This window comes from Panthera onca, chromosome C2 (assembly GCF_046562875.1).
Source record: "Panthera onca isolate mPanOnc1 chromosome C2, mPanOnc1 haplotype 2, whole genome shotgun sequence".
NCBI lineage: Eukaryota > Metazoa > Chordata > Mammalia > Carnivora > Felidae > Panthera > Panthera onca.
In genome coordinates this window covers 108,522,652-108,542,700 of record NC_138347.1, presented here as the reverse complement: position 1 = coordinate 108,542,700, position 20,049 = coordinate 108,522,652, and the positions used below count along the sequence as shown (strand labels likewise).

Sequence of the window (20,049 nt, the reverse complement as noted above, 5' to 3'; positions counted from 1 at the left end):
TCTGTTAATAAGATTGTTTTAGGGGCACCTGGGTGACTCAATTGGTTAAGTGTCCGACTAGTGATTTCAGCTAATGTCATGATCCCAGGATCATGGGATTAAGCCCCACAATCAGGCTCCATGCTGAGCATGGAGTCTCCCTAAAATTCTCTCTCTCTCCCTCCCTCCCTCCCTCTCTTTCCCTCTGCCCCTCTCCCCCGTTCATGTGTGCTCTCTCTCTCTCAAATAAAATTAAAAACCTTTTAAAACATAATTTTAAATGGTTACATAATAATCCTTGATATTGATGAAACTTAATTTGATTCTTCTCCTATTACTGGGTGGTTTTTTCTGAATGATTATAATGACTATAATCAATATTTTTGTACTTAAACCTAATTCCAGACGTCTATATGTTTCTTTTAGATAGATTATTAAAAGTAGGATTATCAGGGGGCACCTGGTTGCCTCAGTCGGTAGAACATGTGACTCTTGATCTCAGGATTGTGAGTTCAAGCCCCACGTTGGGTATAGAGGTTACTTAAATAAATAAAACTTAAAAAGAAAAAGAAGTAGGATTATCAGGTCTTGACTTGGGACTCTTGATTCATTATGTGGAAGAAAAGCATTTCCTTGTAAACTCCTCAGTATTTTGGTGTGGGCAATGGGACAATATTTAACACAGAGCAGTGACACAATAAATGTGTATAAATGAATGGACTTAATCCTATTTGGAATATTTGGATTTTATATATTTTTTTAATGTTTATTAATTTTTGACAGAGAGAGACAGGGCATGAGTGGGGGAAGGGCAGAGAGAGGGAGACACAGAATCCAAAGCAGGCTCCAGGGTCTGAGCTGTCAGCACAGAGCCTGACATGGGGCTCAAACTCACGGACAATGAGATCATGACCTGAGCCGAAGTTGGACGCTCAACTGACTGAGCCACCCAGGCGCCCCTGGAGTATTTGGATTTTAAAAGAGGGAATTTGTCAACAAATGCATCTTAAATTGGTAGAAATCTAAGCAGCAATACTTATAATATTGAAGAACTAAAAATTGTAAATGCAGGACTATCAAGGAAGGAATATTTTCTAAGAAGTCTTAATTCAACTTAACTCTGTGAAGACCATAGCCTACTGTGATCAAAGTAACCAGCTCTTAAGAGCCTTCCCGTCTCCTAGGTCAGTCAGTCGCAATGAGCCTGGCATCATCATGCCAAGGCCTGGGAACAGATTCGTGAAGCATGGAATCTATCCTCAACAAGTCCATGAGCTTGTGGGCAGACAGATCATCCAGACAACACACAATAACACAGGAAAAGCAGAGTTGAGCCGCAAGCTCTGTGAAAGAAGTAATTAGCTCATCCCTAGGAAGACTCCTTGAGAAGGAATTTTGGGGCTGGGTCTTGGGTGAAAACATTGAGTGAAATGTGAGGAAAGCATTCCAAACAGATGCAAATGCAAAGAGCCATTCTTCCTAATTCCTCAGGACCATAGAGTACCCCAGGCAGTACTCTATCCTGTTGGTCTTTTACACCTTAGTGAGAAAGAGTTGTTCAGACTTTCCTGAGTGTGGAATTTGATAAAGAGACAGGAGACAGAGCCTGAGAACTGAAGATACTTGAGACCAGAAGGGGCAAGGGAGAATACTATAAAGGAAAGAGGTATGCAGAGGGGAAGCGGGAGCCCAAGACAGGACCACTGAACTGTACAATTGGGAAGAGGAGGTTATGCATGTAGGATAAAATGTGTCCCCAGAGGTGTGCAATGAGGCAACCGTAGGTTCCAAACACCACAACCTCAGCAATGAGGGGAGGCATGGCCTGGCCCCCAGTGAAGCCTGATCCATCATATATCAGTCCTCTTCCAAAAGTTCTCTGGGGAAGGTTAGTCTGCTCTGTTTACAGCTCTATTTCAATAAAATAGCTCTTAGTATACAGACCAGAGCAATTGTGGGACCATTTCTCTCTCCTGTGCCTGGACAGAGAGCAGTGAAGTTGGTTGCTAATAGCCTTGTAAGTCCTGGCTGCCATCCCTCTCTAACCTCAGCGCTGTCTCTCGCTCTCGTTCTCTCTCTCTCTCTCTCTCTCTCTCTCTCTCTCTCTCTCACACACACACACACACACACACACACACACACACACACACACACACCCCTCCACCATACTCACCTCCTTTCTTCTCCTTAAATGTGTCCCTACCTCAGGGCCTTATCTGTCTGCCTAGAATTCTTCCCCGAGATCTTTTTAAGGCTGGTTCCTTCCTGTCCTTCAGGTCCCTGCTCAGAGGTCACCTCCTCAGAGTGGCTGCCATTTTCCAGCATCATGCTTTGAAAGCAGCTTATTCACTGAAGTTATTTCTGTGCCACTTGATCGCTGTGGACTGCCCCATTAGAACGTAAGCTTTATGAGGTCAGGCACTCGATCTGTTTTGTTCAATGCCTGGAAGAGTGCCTGCCTTGACAGTAGGTGCTCAATAAACATCTACTGGACAAATGAATAATCTGCTTTGGAGATCCAGTTTAGTCAGGTTTATGTCCTGAGCTCCTTGGCCTGCAGTAGTTCCAAAGTGTTTGTTGGGTTGAATTACACTAAAAATCATTCTTGGTCCAGTCTTCTTTTTCAGACAAGACAACCGCAGCTCTTTCCAACTTTCCTTTCTGTTCCCCTTTCCAAGCCCTTGTCCCCATACCCCACAAGTTGTGAATAAGGTCTGTTTAGGCCCCATTGGTCATCCCATCTCCACTCAGCAAAGCATGAAGATGACTTCATTTTTTTTCCCCTTTTCCAAAGTTCTGTTGCATTTTGAACCAATGTGAGTTGTACATTTTCTTCTATTTTCTTCCCCTGCTGTCTCTATGTGAAGACTGATGGGGAGAAGCCCGAGCTGAGTGGCAGTTCACAGGCCCCCACCGCTGCCATGGCACCCACCACGGGGAGACTGTGGAAAGTGGCCATCAGGGTGTGGGGGATCCGGAACAGACGTCAGGAGTGGGTGTGCATGCCTAGCAGGAGCCACAGAAACTCCTTTTCTCTCTTCTCTAGGTCTCCAAAAATGATCCAACCCAGGCAGAGACCCCAGTCCTGTTGATAATCCCTCTAGGAAACAGGTGATGGTTGGGTCATTTCAGTTGGACAGGCCACATGAAGGCAGCGAGGTGCAGCGGAAGAACACACACCTGAGTGACAGACAGAATTCTGCCCCAGCCCTGCCCAGCGCCAGATGTGTGGGGCCTTGGCTCCTTATTTAGCCTCTCTCAGCTTCCATTTCCTCCCAGATGAAATGGACCCAAGAGGGTCTACTTGGAAAGACTACTGGCCTTTATATGCTTGAATTATGTATAAAAGCACCTAGCGTGAAGCTGGCATGTGATAGGTGCCCTATAAATATTTGCTATCATTAAGCTGAGTTCAGGGGCGCCTGGGTGGCTCAGTCGGTTAAGCGGCCGACTTCGGCTCAGGTCCTGATCTCACGGTCCGTGAGTTCGAGCCCCGTGTCAGGCTCTGTGCTTGACAGCTCAGAGCCTGGAGCCTGTTTCAGATTCTGTGTCTCCCTCTCTGTGACCCTCCCCCGTTCACGCTCTGTCTCTCTCTGTCTCAAAAATAAATAAACGTTAAAAAAAAAAAAATTTAAGCTGAGTTCAGGTATAGGGAAAATAACTAAAGCATGTTTCTGTTTACCTAATAAGTGAAAAATATAATTAGCTGTGCTTTTCCATTTTATTTATTTATTTTGATGTTTGTTCATTTTTGAGAGGAGGGTGAGGGGCAGAGAGTGAGGGGACAGAGGATCTCAAGTGGCTCCGTGCTGACGACAGAGAGCCCAGTGGATCTCAAGCTCACCAGCCTGGAGATCATGACCTGAGCTGAAGTCCATCGCTCAACCAACCGAGCCACCCATGTGTCCTGTGCTTTTCCACTTTAAAAGTCAAAGATATAGATGTCAAACACCCAGGAAGGTACAAAGTGGATCCAAAGCTTTCCTCAACTGACAACATTGAATTGTCAAAAAATTAGGCTTCATTGGAGTTTTATTAAAATAAGCAGCTATTTGACTGCCATTGCACGTACTTTCCATAATGATTTTCCTTCTTGTCATATGATGGTCATTCTGGTGTTGGAAACTGATTTCTTTGGGGCCACATCAAAGAATTGTCAGGTCCCCAGCTACTTTTGCCATCGATATTGGCACTATCCTATGAATTTCTGTTATCTAAATCTTGCTTAGAACCAGTTAAGTCAGTCGACTTGAATGAAGTACCACTATTGAGTTTAACCAACTGAAATTAATTACTTTAGTTTCCTAGGATGGATTAATTCACAAAAGCATAAGGCAAAGTTATTTCACAGAGTTCCATAGCTGCCACGCAGTGATTAATTTAAAATGCCTGAAGTCAATTTTTAAAAATTATTTGCATGCGTAAAACTTTACCCAAGCCAAAGGAAAGGTAGCTTTGATTCCATTTTCAAGAGGATTTCAATAAGATTTTTGTTTTATGATCCTAAAGAATGTATTCATCTGATTCCTTACAGTTTCACGAGAGACTGGTGGTCTTCTCTCCCTTCCTTTCATGATCTTTTCATGGATCTGTAAGAAAGAGCTTCCCCTTTGTATGAAATAAAGTCAGAAAGGATTGGCACAGAGAGAAATTCTCATGGCTGTGGCGGGTGTTCTTTGACAGGCACAGATCCCTGTTGGTGTTACTGCACGGCTGACACCATCAAATGAGATGCAACGTCCCCACTCGGAGACATAGCAAACTAAGATATCAAAAAGAATACAAAGACCAAAGTAGAGGTAGAAGAATGAAGATGAACTGAAATCAGAACTTTAGCCTGACCAATCATTAGCCATTTATAACGGCTGTTCTATGAGTAGGATAGAGAGCAGTGAAGCTGGTTGTGAATAGCCTTGTAAGTCCTGGCTCCCATCCCTGGGCCAACTGCATTCCATTTTCACAGCCACCAGGATAGGTTTTTTTGTTTTTTGTTTTTTTTTATCTGTTATTCTATCTGTCTAGCTACTGAATTATCTAGCTATCTATTTTAGAGAAAGAGCATGAGCAGGGGAGAGAATCTTAAGTAGGCTGCAGGCTCAGTGCACAGAGCCTGAAGTGTGACTTGATCCCACAGCCCGGGATCAGGACCTGAGCTAAGATGAAGAGACTAACACTCCACCAACTGAGCCACCCAGGCGCCCTTGTCTATGATTCCAAAGAGAAAGAGCCTTCATTTATCCTCATCTAACTCTTGTTAGTTGCTTGTCAGTTACTAACTCTTGATGCATCCTCGCAGCTTCTGAGTAAACATTTGCTGAATTAGAAAGTAAAAAAAGCAAACAAACAAACAGAAACCAATGTTCTGGCGATATGAGGGTATTTACAGATAAAATGAAATTAAATGATACAGGGATGTTGGCCTCAAGGGGTCCTCAATTTTCTCCTGTTTTTGTTCCATTTCTGGGTCTACTGTTCACTCACTACATTTCTTGTTTGTCAGCCGTAACTTCAGAATTACTCTTACCCCCGAGAGAAACAAATTTGGCGACTAGAGTTCAGTGTTTGGGTACAGTTCTTTTTATTCTTAGCCTTATGGTCTCCAGTCAAAAGACTCTTCTGAAGTTAGTGAAGTCAGGGGTTTTTTTGTCCATACAGTTACATTTGTTTCTCACAGTGTGCATGTCGTCTTGGGTTCCTCTGACAGCCTGGTAGATTTTTTTTTTTTTAATTTGCATGGAGTCAAATTCACTTTTTGTGTTCTCGCAGTTGTATGGATTTTGATAATTGCAGTCAGGCCACCACAGTGTAACATACAGAACATTTCAAGAACCCCCCCCCCACACACACACAATTCCCTCATACTGCCTCTTTGCAGTCCTCTCCGCTCACCTCCAACCCCTAGTAATTATTCATGTTTTCTGTCCTTATAGTCTTTCCCAGAATGTTATATAAGTAGACTCAGACAATACGTAGCTTTGGAAGCCTAGCTTCTTTCACTTAGCAAAATGCATTTAAAATGTATTCATGTTATCGTGTGAATCATGAATCAAAACTTCATTTCTTTTTATTGTTGAATAATATTCCACTGTGTGAACGTTCCCTACTTGTTTTATCCATTCATCAGTTGACGGGTATCTGGGTGGTTTCCACTTTGGGGTGATTATGAATAAAGCTGCTATAAACATTTGCCTCTAGCTGTTTGTGTGAACATAAGTTTTCGGTTCACCTGAGTAGATACCTAGGAGTGGAATTGTGGAGTCATTCGGTATGGGTATATTTAACTTTGTAAGAAACTCTCAAAATGATTAAGAGGGCTGTCTCATTTCGCATTTCCACCAGCAATGCATCTTCGCCAATACTCGGCATTGTGTTCGCTTTTGGTTTTGTTTTTATCTTATACATTCGAACAAGCATGTAGTGGTATCTCATTATGGTTTTAATTTGTATTTCCCCAGTGTCCAATGATGCCAAGCATTTTTTCATGTGCTTGTTTGCCATCCAAATATCTTCTTTGGTGAAGTGCTGTTCAGTACGCTGGCCATCTTTTAGTGGGTTTTTGCAGTGCAGTTTGTCTTTTCATTTTTCCCACTGGTTCCTTTCATGGAGCAAGACTTTTACATTTTTGTAAAGCCCAACTTTTCAGTGTTTTTAATGGATCATCCTTTTGGTACTACATCTAAAAACTCTCGCCAAACCTAAAGTCTCAGAGATTTTTCTCATTTTTTTCTCCTAAAAGTTTTGTGGTTTTGTTTTACACTTAGATGTATGATCCATTTTAATTTTGGTATAAGGTGTGAGGCTTGTAACCTTATTCATTTTCTTCCATATAACAATTGTTCTAGCCTTATTTCTTGCAAGGACTATCCTTTCTCCAATGAATTATCTTTGCACCTTTGTCAAAAATCAGTTGACTATACTCATGGGGCTATTTCTGGCCTGTTTATTCTGCTCCACTTACCGTCTATTCTGTGCTTCGTTCCTTTTAACAATACCGCACCACTTTGATTACTCTAGCTTTATGTAAAATCTTGAAATCAGGTACTGTGAGTCATTCCAACTTTGGTCTTCTTTTTAAAATTGTTTCAAGGAGCGCCTGGGTGGCTCAGTCGGTTGGGTGTCCAACCCTTAAAATCGGCTCAGGTCATGAACACAGAGTCGTGGGATTGAGCCCCGAGTTGGGCTCTGAGCTGAGTGTGGAGCCTGCTTGGGGTTCTCTCTCTCTCTCTCTCTCTCTCTCTCTCTCTCTCTCTCTCTGCCCCTCTCCCCTACTCCCTCTCTCTCTCTCTCAAATTTAAAAAAAAAATTGTTTTGCATAATTCCAGTTTCTTCACCTTACCATATATATTTAAGAATCACCTTGATGTCTATAAAACAAATTGCTAGGATAGGAATTAGGATTATATTTACTTCAAACATCAAATTGACAGAAATTGGCATCTTCGCAATATTGTCTTGCAAGCCATCAACTTGGAGTATCTCTCCATTTAGTTAGGTCTTCTCATTTCTTCAGTGTTTTGTCATTTTAAGCATATAGATACTGACCATCTTTTTATAGATTTGTAAACAAATATTTCAGTCTTAGGCTGCTGTTGCAAGTAGTGTTTTGTTTTTTTTTAAATCTCAAATTCCAATCGTTTATTGCTAGGAATACACTTGACTTTTATATATTGACCTTATATCCTCAAACTAGCTAAATTCACTTATTAGTTCTAGGAGCCTTTTCGTAAATTATTTGGGATTTTTCTACATAGACAATCATGTGGTCTGCAATGAGAGTTTTAGTTACTCCTTTCTAATATGCATGCCTTTTGTTTCTTTTTAATGCCTTATTGCACCGTGATGTTTAGTAGGCCAATTGAATCTTTATGGTCAATCTAAACACAAAACAATTAGGACTAAAATAATATCTAACTCTGGAAGTTCGCATCAAGGAGGTAAGAAAGGCTCCTCAGACTTAGTCATTTGAACATTCATTTAGTCAGTGAAATATTTACTTGTACCTCATAGCGCAACATGTTTTGTTATAAAGTCAAACACAGATCAGGCTTGGATCCTATTGAGTAGTTTGTAACTGAGGAAAGGTGATAGGACATGAACAATAGTTACTGCATACAAATAAGAAGGTGGTAAGGCTGATCAAAGAACAGCAGAGAACCTAGAGGCCAAAGAGCAGGTAGGGAGCCTTTGGGCACAAGGGTCTGCCCGGGTAGTAGCTATGGAGAAGTCGGGATGTAGGTGGTTTAAAATGCTGAGCTGGCTGGAAGAAAGAGTAAGATTAAGACTGAGCATAGAAGTAGACCCTGGTCGTGACTCCTCCTTTAGCTCCCCCCCCCCTCCCCCCAGGCTCTGAGGCTGTAAATGCCAGAGGGCAGGATTTAGCAGAAGGGCAAGGGGCAGAAGAGGAAAGGTATGGGTCGGGACAGAAAGCATCCTGCTAAGCAGGTTCCTAAGCTCCGGCCTCTTGTGAGATTAGGAGAAGCAGCCCTAACACCTGTATCGGTTGGAAAAAAAAGAGTGAGAGGCCTCAACGTCCACTGTGTCCCTCTCCTCAGGGAGAGTGGAGAAACTCATTTTATGGAAGAGGGAACCTGTACGAGGTGAAACAAGATGCCCAGGACCACAGCTTGAATTCCAACCTGTGTCTGTGTGATAACAGCTTGCACTTAGACAGCATCTACCACAACGTGCCAAGCACTGCCTTAAATGCTTTAATCCTCACGACAACCCTGGGAGGTAGTTGCTATTATTATCACCAGGAACAGATGGGGCACGGAGAGATTCCGTAACTTTCCCAGGGCTTCACCCGTAGGACGTGGCAGAGGCACTTGTGCTCTGTGTCATACTCCACCACTGCACTGTGCTGGCTGGTGTTTTCCAGTAAACCACAGAGCGTCCCTAGCCAACAAGAGCAAAACAAGCAAGTGACAATGCAGTCTTCAGCCGCAGCCAACACTGGCATCAGAGCACCCACCGTGAGCATCGCCGAACACCTACTCTGCACCCAGCCCTGTGCTGCGTGTTGGAAAGAGCAGATGCATTAGACACAGTCCCGAGCCTCACAGAGCTCCGTCTGGAAGGAGCAACAACCTTGTGCAGAATGAAGTATAATACGCGCTGTGATATATGGCACCCTGGCAGCAGATGTGAAAGACGTGAACGCACAGAGAAAACAGGCATTAATTTTCCATTCCTCTGTCAAGGAAACTGAAAGGCAAACCGATGCCTTACGGCTGAAAGCATTTACTTTTGATTAAAGCGCATATCTAAATATCAACCGGCCCCCCAGTCCGGTTCATGCCTCCGTCTCCATCATATTGCTGACTTTGCTTTCTCTCCAGAAAGCAACGGATTTACCCACAGTAAATGGAACTGAAAGGCTGTGGAGCCTGGAGCTCCTACTGCAGGTGCTTTCTTGTTACATTTTGCGTTTGAAAGGTGCACGGCTCATTACAGTGGAAACTAATCATAGCCCTCGTTACAAAGCAGATGCCAGGGAAAGCTTTACCTTTGCTTCACGGTGTGGAATTTCTTTGAAAAGAAATCATCACCATTTGGGTGAAGAAAACTTTGAAACCTTTCGATTTTTCTCTTCTTAGCTTTGAAAATGGCAAGTATGTGTATGATATATAAGAAAGTGTGACCATGCCATCATGAGGAGAGATGTGATCTTGAATGAAATTTAGATGGGGCAAAGAGGGTTCTCCCCTTTAGAGGGCCTGCTTTCTTCACCCAGCTTCCTTCCTCCCTCTATCCCAACTTCATTGTCCTCTCCATCTCGCTCAGATAGTTAGTGCTTTATTTCTTGATCTGTTCCTTCAAATCTCTCCAAAGTGATGTGAGAAAAAGGTTTGAATCTCTTTCACACTAAGGTGTAAATGACTGACAGTAGTTTATAGCCAGGCCTTTCAAACTGGGACAGCAGAGAATGCCCAGGGGCACCCAGTAAAGCCATGGGACCAACATGGGGCATCTCTGAGACAACAGACTTGCTTGAAGATTTAGGGAGGAAACATACTTTTATATTAAAACAAACACAAAAATATGAAATGGAATATGAAATTGTTGAATGAATAAATCACATTAAAGTGAAGTGTTTTATACAAGAAATATTGTGCATGAGACAAGCCACTTGTTGCTAAGGCCCCAGAGCCCCAAGACTGGCAAATCCTCTCCTCTCTCCTCTTCCTCAGAGGGTAAACATGGCTTTTCCACCTCGCAGGTGGGTGGATGAAGCCTGTAATGTAAGAACTCAGAGACCAGGATTTTTGTCCAAGCAGAGATAACGCAAGCAGTGGGCCTGATTTTGGAAGTAAATCCAGTAAGGGCCTAAGAAATCTTTTTTAACTTACTAAAATGAAACAAATAGAGATACCAGAACATTAACAGTTTCAACAACATTACACACATTTTTAAATAGTAGCAGTGGGGTTTTGCATATTTAATTTTGCTTTCAAATATTTTTCAGGAATGTCTTCCCTCCCAGTTTGAAAGAGATGCTTGCAAACCCACATTGCTTTGTGGCAGATGAATGCCCAAAGGCATTTTTAAACAACCTTTATCTTTAATCTGTATCCAAGATTCTTGATGCATAGACCCCTCCCTCTAGCAATCTGGTGAAGCCTACAGACTCCTCAGAAAAATAGCTGTTAAGTATATAACCTAAAATACACAGGATTCCAATTAAATTGAAATACAGTTCAAAATACCTAAAATCCAAATTTCTAACCTAGTAAAACATTTCTTTATTAGTATATTAAATAACCAGCTCTAGGGGCAGGTGGAATACCACCATTTCCAGGGATGAGGAGTGTAATTTTTTGAGCTCTCTGAAGTAACTGTGATGATGACAGAAAAATGCCTATAATTTCTGTTGGTGGCACAGTCACCAGTAACATAGGTACTTCTATGGTTTCTTGCCTATATTCATAATTGCAGGAGATGCTAAGTTTCAGTGAGAAGGTGGTGAAAAACAAAAATGTATCTTTTCCATTCCAAGTTCGTGAACCTCCAAATTATGTGCCCCTCAGATAAAGGTCCTAGATTCTTCTGATTGGAAAATCTGAGTTCTTGATTTCCAGCTATTCTGATGTCTTGGGTTTCTTGAGATAGTAAAAGCAGAATAACTTTTATTTAAGCAATAACTAGACCTGGGCAACCGTTTCTCAGTCCCCGCCACACCCCTGCAGAACACCCAAGTGTGTATAGCCCTATCCGTACAACCTTATGTCATATCTCCATCTCATCCCTCCTGGTGATCCCAGAAGAACTGTTCACAATTCCTCAGACCCACCTGACATCCCCAAACTGCCTTTGCCAACAAAGTGCCACCTTCTCCTTTGTCTCCTTTATCTATCTTTATCCCCTGCTTCCCACTTTTCTAACGATTCTAGCAAAATGACTCCCAATTTGCACATAATAGATTCGGGATGGTTGCAGTGTCTAAGCACAATGTCTAAGCACAAAGAGGATCCTAAGGTCGGGGAAGCGAAGCTGGCCTTGCAAGTCACAGAAGTGACCTCCTACCAGCTTCGTCACCAGAACCAGAACCCGACCAGGGTTCGTGTTTAAGGCACCATTTTTTCCTAGGAAATAAGGGCAGAGAGCAACTAACATTTATTGAACACTGAAACATGCTGGCATTGGTGCTGCATTTATATTTTCTCACTTAATCATCAAAAACAAAAAAGTAGTGGGCTATTAATATCTGCACATATGACTGAGGAGAGAGGCTTCAAAAGGCTAAGTACCCTGCACAAGGTCACCCGTGGCTGGTGACCATGGTTCCACGCCTCCCATTCTCGGGCCCCCGGGATGACTGCTGTGGGAGTCCCAACAGTCCCCGCAGGGCTGAACAGGAAAGGGCATTTCTCCCTCCTCCCGGGTCTGGATCGCTCTGCAGCCTTCAACACTGCTGGTCACTCACGCCCCACTGAAACCACCTCCACCTTTGGCTTCTCCACCAACACTTTCCCATTCTACATCTCTGCCGCTCCTTCTTGGTCTCCTTTGTCTGTGTGCATCCTCTCTGCCACACACAATGTGGAGCTTCTCAGGGCTGGGCTTGGCCCCTCTTCTCTCACTGAACACTCTCTCCCTTGACAGCTGGCCCCAGCCCATGGCCCCTTTAACCTTCTGTACCCAGAACACCCTCTCCTTACTCTGAGCTCCGGGCAACTAGCTTGGATATCTCATGCAAATCTCTTTGCCCAAATGCACAAAGGTGAGTCAAACCCTTCTGTTTCCTAAATGAACCCTACTTCAGTGAAAAGCACCCCTCTTCACCCAGCTGCCAAAGTCGGAAATCTGAGAATGGCCCATTACTTCTTCTCTTTCACCCTCATCTTTAGCCAAACACCAAGTCCTCTAGAGTTTGCCTGCTAAGAATATCTGGAAACTTCCCCCATTCTCCTATCTCTGCTCAATCGGAATTCAAGGTACCATCATTTCTCATCAGGATTAACAAAGTAGCCTCCTAGCTCCTCTTCGTGCCTTCCTTTCAACCCATTTCCTCTACGTTTTCCAGTAGTTTTCCATAACTCTGTCCTATTAAGTCTAAAATTGATAACATAACCTAACCTGTAAGACCCTGTTTCATCTTCTTCCTGTGACCCCACCACTCCCCTGGAGTCACTGACACTCTCCTCTTCCACTGCCCTGTCCTTCTTTTAGTTCTTCAATTACCTATGCTTCCTCCAGCCTCTGAGCATCTGCACATTCTGTTCACTTTGCCTAGCATGCTAAGCCCTGTTCTTTCCATTAAGTTACTTTCTATTCCTCCTTTGGATCTCAGGTTAAATGCTTCTTCCCTAGAAAAGCTTTTCCTAACCATCCAGACCAGGTCAGCTTCCCAACATCCCAATTTTATACTTAGGGCATAGTGTCCTTTTATTTAGCATTACAATCAGATTATTAAGTCACTATTTAATATCTGTTTCCCCTTCTATTATGTGAGTTCCATGAGAATAGCAACTATCTTGCTACTTAGCCCATTCCCACCCCTAATGCAAGGCTTGGTTTATAGCTGAAACTTGGTATATCACTACTGAACTAATTAATTAAGTATAGGGAAGTCTCTTTTTGCCATGTTTCTTTAGACTTCTCTAGAATCTATAGGTCAGCAGATGATTTTGTATATTCAGTGAAAATGAGAATCTAGGTGGAATTTACAACTGACAAATGACTGAAACCATTAAATCAAAGCATCTGATAGAATCCCATTCTACTTTGTTGCTACTTAAGTGAAAGTAGGAATGAAACACAGTTTCATTCCACTGCATGACAATGTCTGTCATCAAAATGCATGGCTACATCAATTTTGTGCCTGGTGGTTTCCAAATGAGTCATTACTCACTTACTAGCAGTGATGAACGATGCCCTCATAAGAAAGTATTATTACCATTTGTAGTTACCTTCACGACTGTCAAAATGTGTGTGCTTGTACAACCATCAAAACCAGCTGACTGACAGACAGACAGACACTACTTTGGCTCTGGGTTTTTCAAGAAAGGTTAAATGTACATTTCTTAAAAAAAAAAAAAAAAATCCTTCCCCTGGATTTGGCTAGTAACTTCCAGGTGAGGCACCTCAGAACAGCAGGGTGTGATTCAGGGATCAGAAAGATGTTCCAATAAATGAGCCAGCTGATGACAGAATGACCTGAGCACATGAAAACAGGTCCAGCCAAACTCCTGTGCTTTTAGTCATCCCCCGTGTCCCAGGCAACGTTGTGTTGCTTTCCTGGCCAAACGCAAGGTACATAATTTAGCTAGCTACTCCTCTTTGCCGAGCTGTTTACAACTGTGAATGATGTCCAACACATGGGTACTCAGGAGCGAACAATTTAAGACAAGACACGTGGGCTGCTGATCTTCCCCTCTTAGCATCTGTGATTTGTTTAAATTTTCTTTTTTATCATTTATTTATTTTTGAGAGACAAAAAGAGAGCATGAATGGGGGAGGGGCAGAGAGAGAGGGAGACAGGATCTGAAGCAGGCTCCAGGCTCTGAGCTGTGAGCACAAAGCCCCGTGCAGGGCTCGAATTCATGAACCGCGAGATCATGACCTGAGCTGAAATCGGATGCTTAACCGACTAAGCCACCCGGGCGCCCCTTGGCATCTGTGATTTGTAAAGGAACTGCAGCCTGGGAGTGGCTTGTAATACTGTGCCTACGTGACCCCTGATTTCAGTTCTCACCGCTCCATTATTGCTTTAAATTCAAAAAGAGCCTGACGGATGCTTCACAAAATGCCACTAGGAATTATATTTAATGCTTCTGTCACAGAACTAACCATCGGCTTAAAATAAGTTCAGGCACGCGTTCATGGAGGGGACAGTCCTGCCTACAGGAAAAGAGAGAGAGAGAGAGAGAGAGAGAGAGGGAGAGAGATGCAATCGTGGTGTTCTCAAGAACCTGTATCCCTTTTCCAGATAACTCTTTCCTGAAGCTCTGATTTCAGATTTAGGGTTTTCCAGCATTTGACTGACAAAGCTAAGTGTCCTGTTCCCCCATATTGATGTCATTCATTTCTAATATTAGCAGCAGAGCGGCCCAGGTTCACCTGGGAAAGAGGAGCTTTTATTTTGAGTTGAACAAGAGCAGATACTAAAAATGGACACGGTGAGTCTTCCTTCTGGCATATCTGACACAGATAAAATAGGTAAACCGGTGCAGTGAGACTATTTTGAATCGAAAGGGAAAGAAATTCAATCTAATTAGAAATTGGATGTGTTCACAGAATGTTTATGTAGCCTCAATTGTGCGAACGCTGAGGAACTAGAAAATAAAATGAAATTCTGTAAAGCTGTTCTGTTGCATAAAGTCCTGCAAGATCACGAAGTAGTTATGAAAACTCCGTACGTGGGGTGAAGAACATTCCATGGCATCTGTTACAGCCTAGCGCGGTATGTAAACCTGACCATCATCTGGTGTGATAGCCACACAAACAAGCCTTGATAATATCATTTGTACTCATTAGATCAAATAGGTCCAGTGTTTGGATTTCTGTTAACCAGCAGAGCTGAAATGGATCAGAATATGTGGACAATTGCAACATCTCATTTCCGTGATCACGGAAATTGTGTCGGAATTCTGTGAGCTGAACTGGAGGGAGCTGGTTCCTCCCACCTTCTACATCTACAGAACGAGAAGTATCATCACGTGTTAAGAATGTCTTACAAGGTAGGAGTCTCACAGAGACTCACCCCTGGACACAGTAAGGGCAGTGGATTTAGAGACCAGATATGGCTCCGTGAGAGACAGAAAATGTCTCTCACTTGAAAAACAATCACCTGAGTTTCATCACCATTTCCTGTAGAGAACAAAGACACTGAGAGAGAGTTAAAGGAAATAAAAACACCAAGGCTCAATGCGTGATCTGTCACCTCTGGATCCACATTTGTAATGGAACTTTTCACATAGCGCAAAATATTCTAAGGCCTTCATTCCGGAAAAGCTGGCCTGGGTGTTTAAACATCAATGGCAAGAAAATGGGCCACATTTAGTACTTGTTTTTTGCTGACAATTCTCGTTTCTCAGGTTTGGTCTTCCAAACCCATAGCAGAGTGATCATTATCTTCCTAAGTCACTGTCATAAGGAAAATAGGTCAGGTCTCCCCACCTTGGTGCTGGGATGTTGTTCAGTAAGTACCCAGTGACAGGACCTTGTCCTCTTTGATTTTGTCACAACAGTGTCTTGCTCTGCACAGTTTTCTGCACTCCCTTTTGTCCTCTGAATCATGGAAAGATTAAAATTAGGTGGAAATTCTTACTGAGATTTTTTTTTTCCCATGACACCGACATAGTTACGTGAATACAGGTCTGAGATAGCCCTTTCGTATTCTTCCAAAGACATCCAGGGAGGACATACCTCACTATATGGTAGTTACGTGGATATTTTTCTGTGCCCCTCGGAAAAGGTAGAGGATAGAGAGCTCCCTGGAGGTAGAAAGCCAGAATGGGTTCCCCTCTGTATCTCCGTGAGCTGCACATCACTTGGAATGTGGTGACCTCTCAGTAAGTTCTTCCTGAGGCGTCAGTATTGAATATCTCCACCTGGAAGACTGTTGGTTACACACATAGAGTTGACACTTGAACGATGTGAAGGTTAGGAGCACAGACCCCCTGCGCAGTTGAAAGTCTGTGTATAATTTCTGAGTCCCCAAAACCCCAACTGCTAATGGCCTATTGTTGACTGGAAGCCTTACTGATAACATAAGCAGTCAACACATATTTTGTATATTTTTGTATGATATACTTTCTTTACAGTAAGGTGATATCTTTACAGTAAGGTGAGCTAGAGAGGAGAAAATCTTATTATGAAAATCATAAGGAAGAGAAAATATATTTATAGTACTGTACTGTATTTACTTAAAAAAAAAAATCCACGTATGATGGACCCATGCAGTTCAAATCTGTGTTGTTCAAGGGTTGACTGCACTTATGTTTTTTTAAATTTTTTATGATTTTATTTTTTAATATTTATTTCACATATATATACATATGCATATATGTATATATATATATACACTTTTTTGTCTTGGTGTAGTCTTTTTTATTCTCCCTACTATAGAGCTTTGGTTCTATATTTCTATCTTTTAAAATCAGACTTTTAGACTAAAAGAAAAATCTTCTGATTTTATATCCTGTGGTTCTCTGAGAAACTACTCAAAGGATCATTTCTTACGCAAACTATTTTCATGGGAGAAGTTCAGTTATTTTTCTCCTATTCACTCATTTATGCAATAGTTTCCTTCCAGGTGGATTCACCCACTTCAAATGGGAAAACGTAGCACTAGGTCTCTGAGAGGGGGCGCAGAGTCCGAAAACACCAAAAATAATTATGCTTTGCATTTATCTGCTCTGCAACACCTTAGCACGCATCATCACATTCCGATCCCACAGACGTGATGCTAGATGAATGGCCCAGGCATTAATATTTCATTTTACCAGTGAATAAATTGAACCCCAGAGGTTACCTGGCTAATTTCAACAATAGGTCACAGACCCAGGTCTTTCAACTCCTTGCAGCATAATGCACTTTGGACTATGCTATGAAACTCAATGTGTTGTTTAGGCAGCATTTTATAGACAGGAATAATAAACAGAGGAAAGAAATGAGGCAAAAATGAGAGCACTAGTTACTGCCTCTAAAGAAGCCAAACTGCGGAGGAATCAAGAGAGCACTTAGAAGAACTGAGCTATGTGGCAGTTGGAAAAGTCTGTACTATCTTGTTTGGGGTAGAAACGGGCAGGGGCTGGGGGATTGTGTTCTCCTGAGAGCATCTGATCAGAGAGTAAGGGGTGTACTTTACCACGATCAATTATTTAAGCTTCACCTCTTCACATTAGACCCCTACAAGGTTCTATGAGGCATTCTCTGAGAATTTGATCTCTTCTATGACAGCTGTTTGGCAGAATGGCAGGAAGATGGGATGGGTGTGGTTCTCCACGGGATTCCTTACAATGAAGACTAGAGTGCTTAGTTCTCTATTTAGAGAGTGAAAATATATCCCCTCTTTTTGATAAGCTTTTAGGGATGAAAATCAAAGGGATTGATGAAGGAAAAAATAATCACTTAAAAAGGACTATCTGATCTTTAAAAAAAAAGGGTTTTTTTTAGTGTTTGTTTATTTTGTGAGAGAAGGAGCACAAGCAAGGGGAGGAGGAGAGAGAGGGGGAGGGAGAGAGAGAGGGAGAGAGAGAATCCCAAGCAGGCTCTGCATTGTCAGCGCAAAGCCTGATGCAGGGCTCAATCCCGTGAACTGAGGGATCATGACCAGAGCGAAAATCAACAGTTAGACGCTTAACCGACTGAGCCACCCAGGTGCCCCATTATCTGACCTTGTAGCAATTTTATGGAGCCTTTCATAAAGACATGAGAGGCTCCCCCAACTTATGATGGTTTGACTTAAGGTTTTTTTTGATTTTGTGATGGTGTGAAAGGCATGTGCATTCAATAGAAACCATACTTCTGACTTTGAATTTGGACCTTTTCCCAGGCTAGAAATACATGTTAGGATACTGTCTCATGATACTGGGCAGGAGGCTGCAGCTCCTGGGCAGCCCTGCAATCAAGAAGGTAAATAGCCAATATACTTGCAACCATTGTAGACCCGTCCAACCCTCCTCCTCCTCTTCCTCCTCCTCCTTCTTCTTCTTCCTCCTTTTCCTCTTCCTCCTCCTCCTCTTCCTCCTCCTCCTCTTCCTCCTCCTCCCCCTCCTCTCCTCCTCTTCCTTTCTCTTCTCCTCCTTCTTCTCCTCCTCCTTCTTCCTCTTTCTCTTTCTCTTTCTCTTTCTCTTTCTCCTCCTCCTCTTCTTCCTTTTTCCTCTTCCTCCTTCCTTCCTCCTCCTCCTCCCTGTACAGTAGTCAATAAGTTACATGAGATACTCAACACTTTATTATAAAATAGACTTTGCGTTAGATGATTTTGCTCAATTATAGGCTAACATAAGTGTTCTATAAATGTTTAAGATAGGCTAGGCTAAGCTATGATGTCTGCTGGGTTAGGTGAATTCCATGCGTTTTCAACTTATGATATTTTCAATTTAGGTTGGGTTTCTCAGGACATAACCCCATCAAAGGTCAAGAGATATCTGTAAGTTAGTTTAAATAGCCTAAAGGATCATTTTGAATTTATTCTTCTAATAATTCCCAACCATTAGTAATAATATTCTGTTTTAGAAATCAGTTTGTTGGTTACTCAGCCAACAAAATATTTATTAAGAGTATGCTGTGTGTCAGGTTCTGGTGATAAGTGAAAATGAATAATAAATGACTGGATGGTGAATAAAATACAAATTTTGCCCTCAAGGAACTCACATTCTAGAAGGAGAGAGAGAAAATAGATTTGTAAACAAATGGGTAAAGAAGATCATTCAGGCCTGAAAAGCTGCATTTAGCGGGGGACATTTTCATCTTGTGCTGAGCCTGAGCACATTTTGAGCCTCCCAGCACCCAGATGGAGACAAAAGACTCTTCCCAGGACCACAAACCACCTGCAGTTCTGTCTTTACCACAACTCTAGTCAAAAACAATGTCCAAAGGGAGATACAGTATTCCTAGTTAAATGTGAATAGTTTCACCTGACAAAGTCATCACCATGTGTTGCTTTATTTTTATTCTAGGAATCTTGGAAAATCAGGACTCAGAGTTTCTTGCTTGGGTCTTGGTAAGTACCGGGGGTATCCTGTGGGGATGGCCCGGGAGGTGGGAGACTGGGGAGAACACTAAAGGAGTGACTAGGATTATGTTGAGACCCGGTCTCAGGTAAGGAGGGACTTCCTGACTAACGTTGCTCCCCTTCTCCTCTGAGCCTTTCCTGCCCAACACAGCCCTCTCCCTCTCTAGGCCCAAAGAGCCACTGTGCTCATGATGCCATATGGGGCCCATCGAGCAGAAACAAATCTGATAATAAAAGCACACTTTAGTGGAAGAAACTTCCCTATTACTCACGTTCCACAAAGGTGAAGAACCTCATTGTATGCATTTGTACGCTCACCCGCCTGTAGCTTCATCTGGATTTTTTTTTCTATCCTTCTTTTCCCTTTGCCTGATTTACTCACTTATTTTTTTCTATTGTTACATACTTTGTGTACTTTTATAATGTACCTTAAATACTCTGGGGCAATATATATAAATAATATATATATGTAAATACATATATTATTCCTCCCAGAAAATGTTAATATCTAAACAAGACTAAGTTAGAGATGGCAATGGTAACAGCATGAGAATGAGTCTGAAATGGTGAAATGTGAGTATGAGACTTGGGGAGGGAATAAGGCTTCCTGATTTCTCCCACATATGAGAAAAAGCAGCCCTGGTGTTTGGACCTTTTGACACCATGAGAACTATCCTTGTAACCTAAGAGGGTCTAGACCATGATGGCAGCTGAGGAGGTGCCAACAAGTGATCAGATTACGGCTCTGCTTTGAAGGTAGAGGCTGGCAGATTCTTTGTTTGATTCTTTGTGGAGTGGAGGACAAAGGAGGAGAGGCAAAGATGACGGGGGTGGGAGGGTTTGCTTGAACAGCGGAAAGGATGCAGCTACCAGCAAATGAAATGTGGGAG

At 42.4% G+C, this 20,049-nt stretch overlaps 1 protein-coding gene across 2 annotated transcripts in view; it reads left to right on the top strand.

The window, feature by feature from the left end:
- Positions 1–20,049, top strand: part of KCNAB1 (potassium voltage-gated channel subfamily A regulatory beta subunit 1) — a 383,165-nt gene that overhangs the window by 244,373 nt on the left and 118,743 nt on the right. For both annotated transcript variants that reach the window (XM_060639044.3, XM_060639045.3), the window contains exon 2: positions 19,104–19,147. In XM_060639044.3, the coding sequence (XP_060495027.1) occupies positions 19,104–19,147 (44 nt within the window). The remainder of the gene's footprint in view (positions 1–19,103; positions 19,148–20,049) is intronic.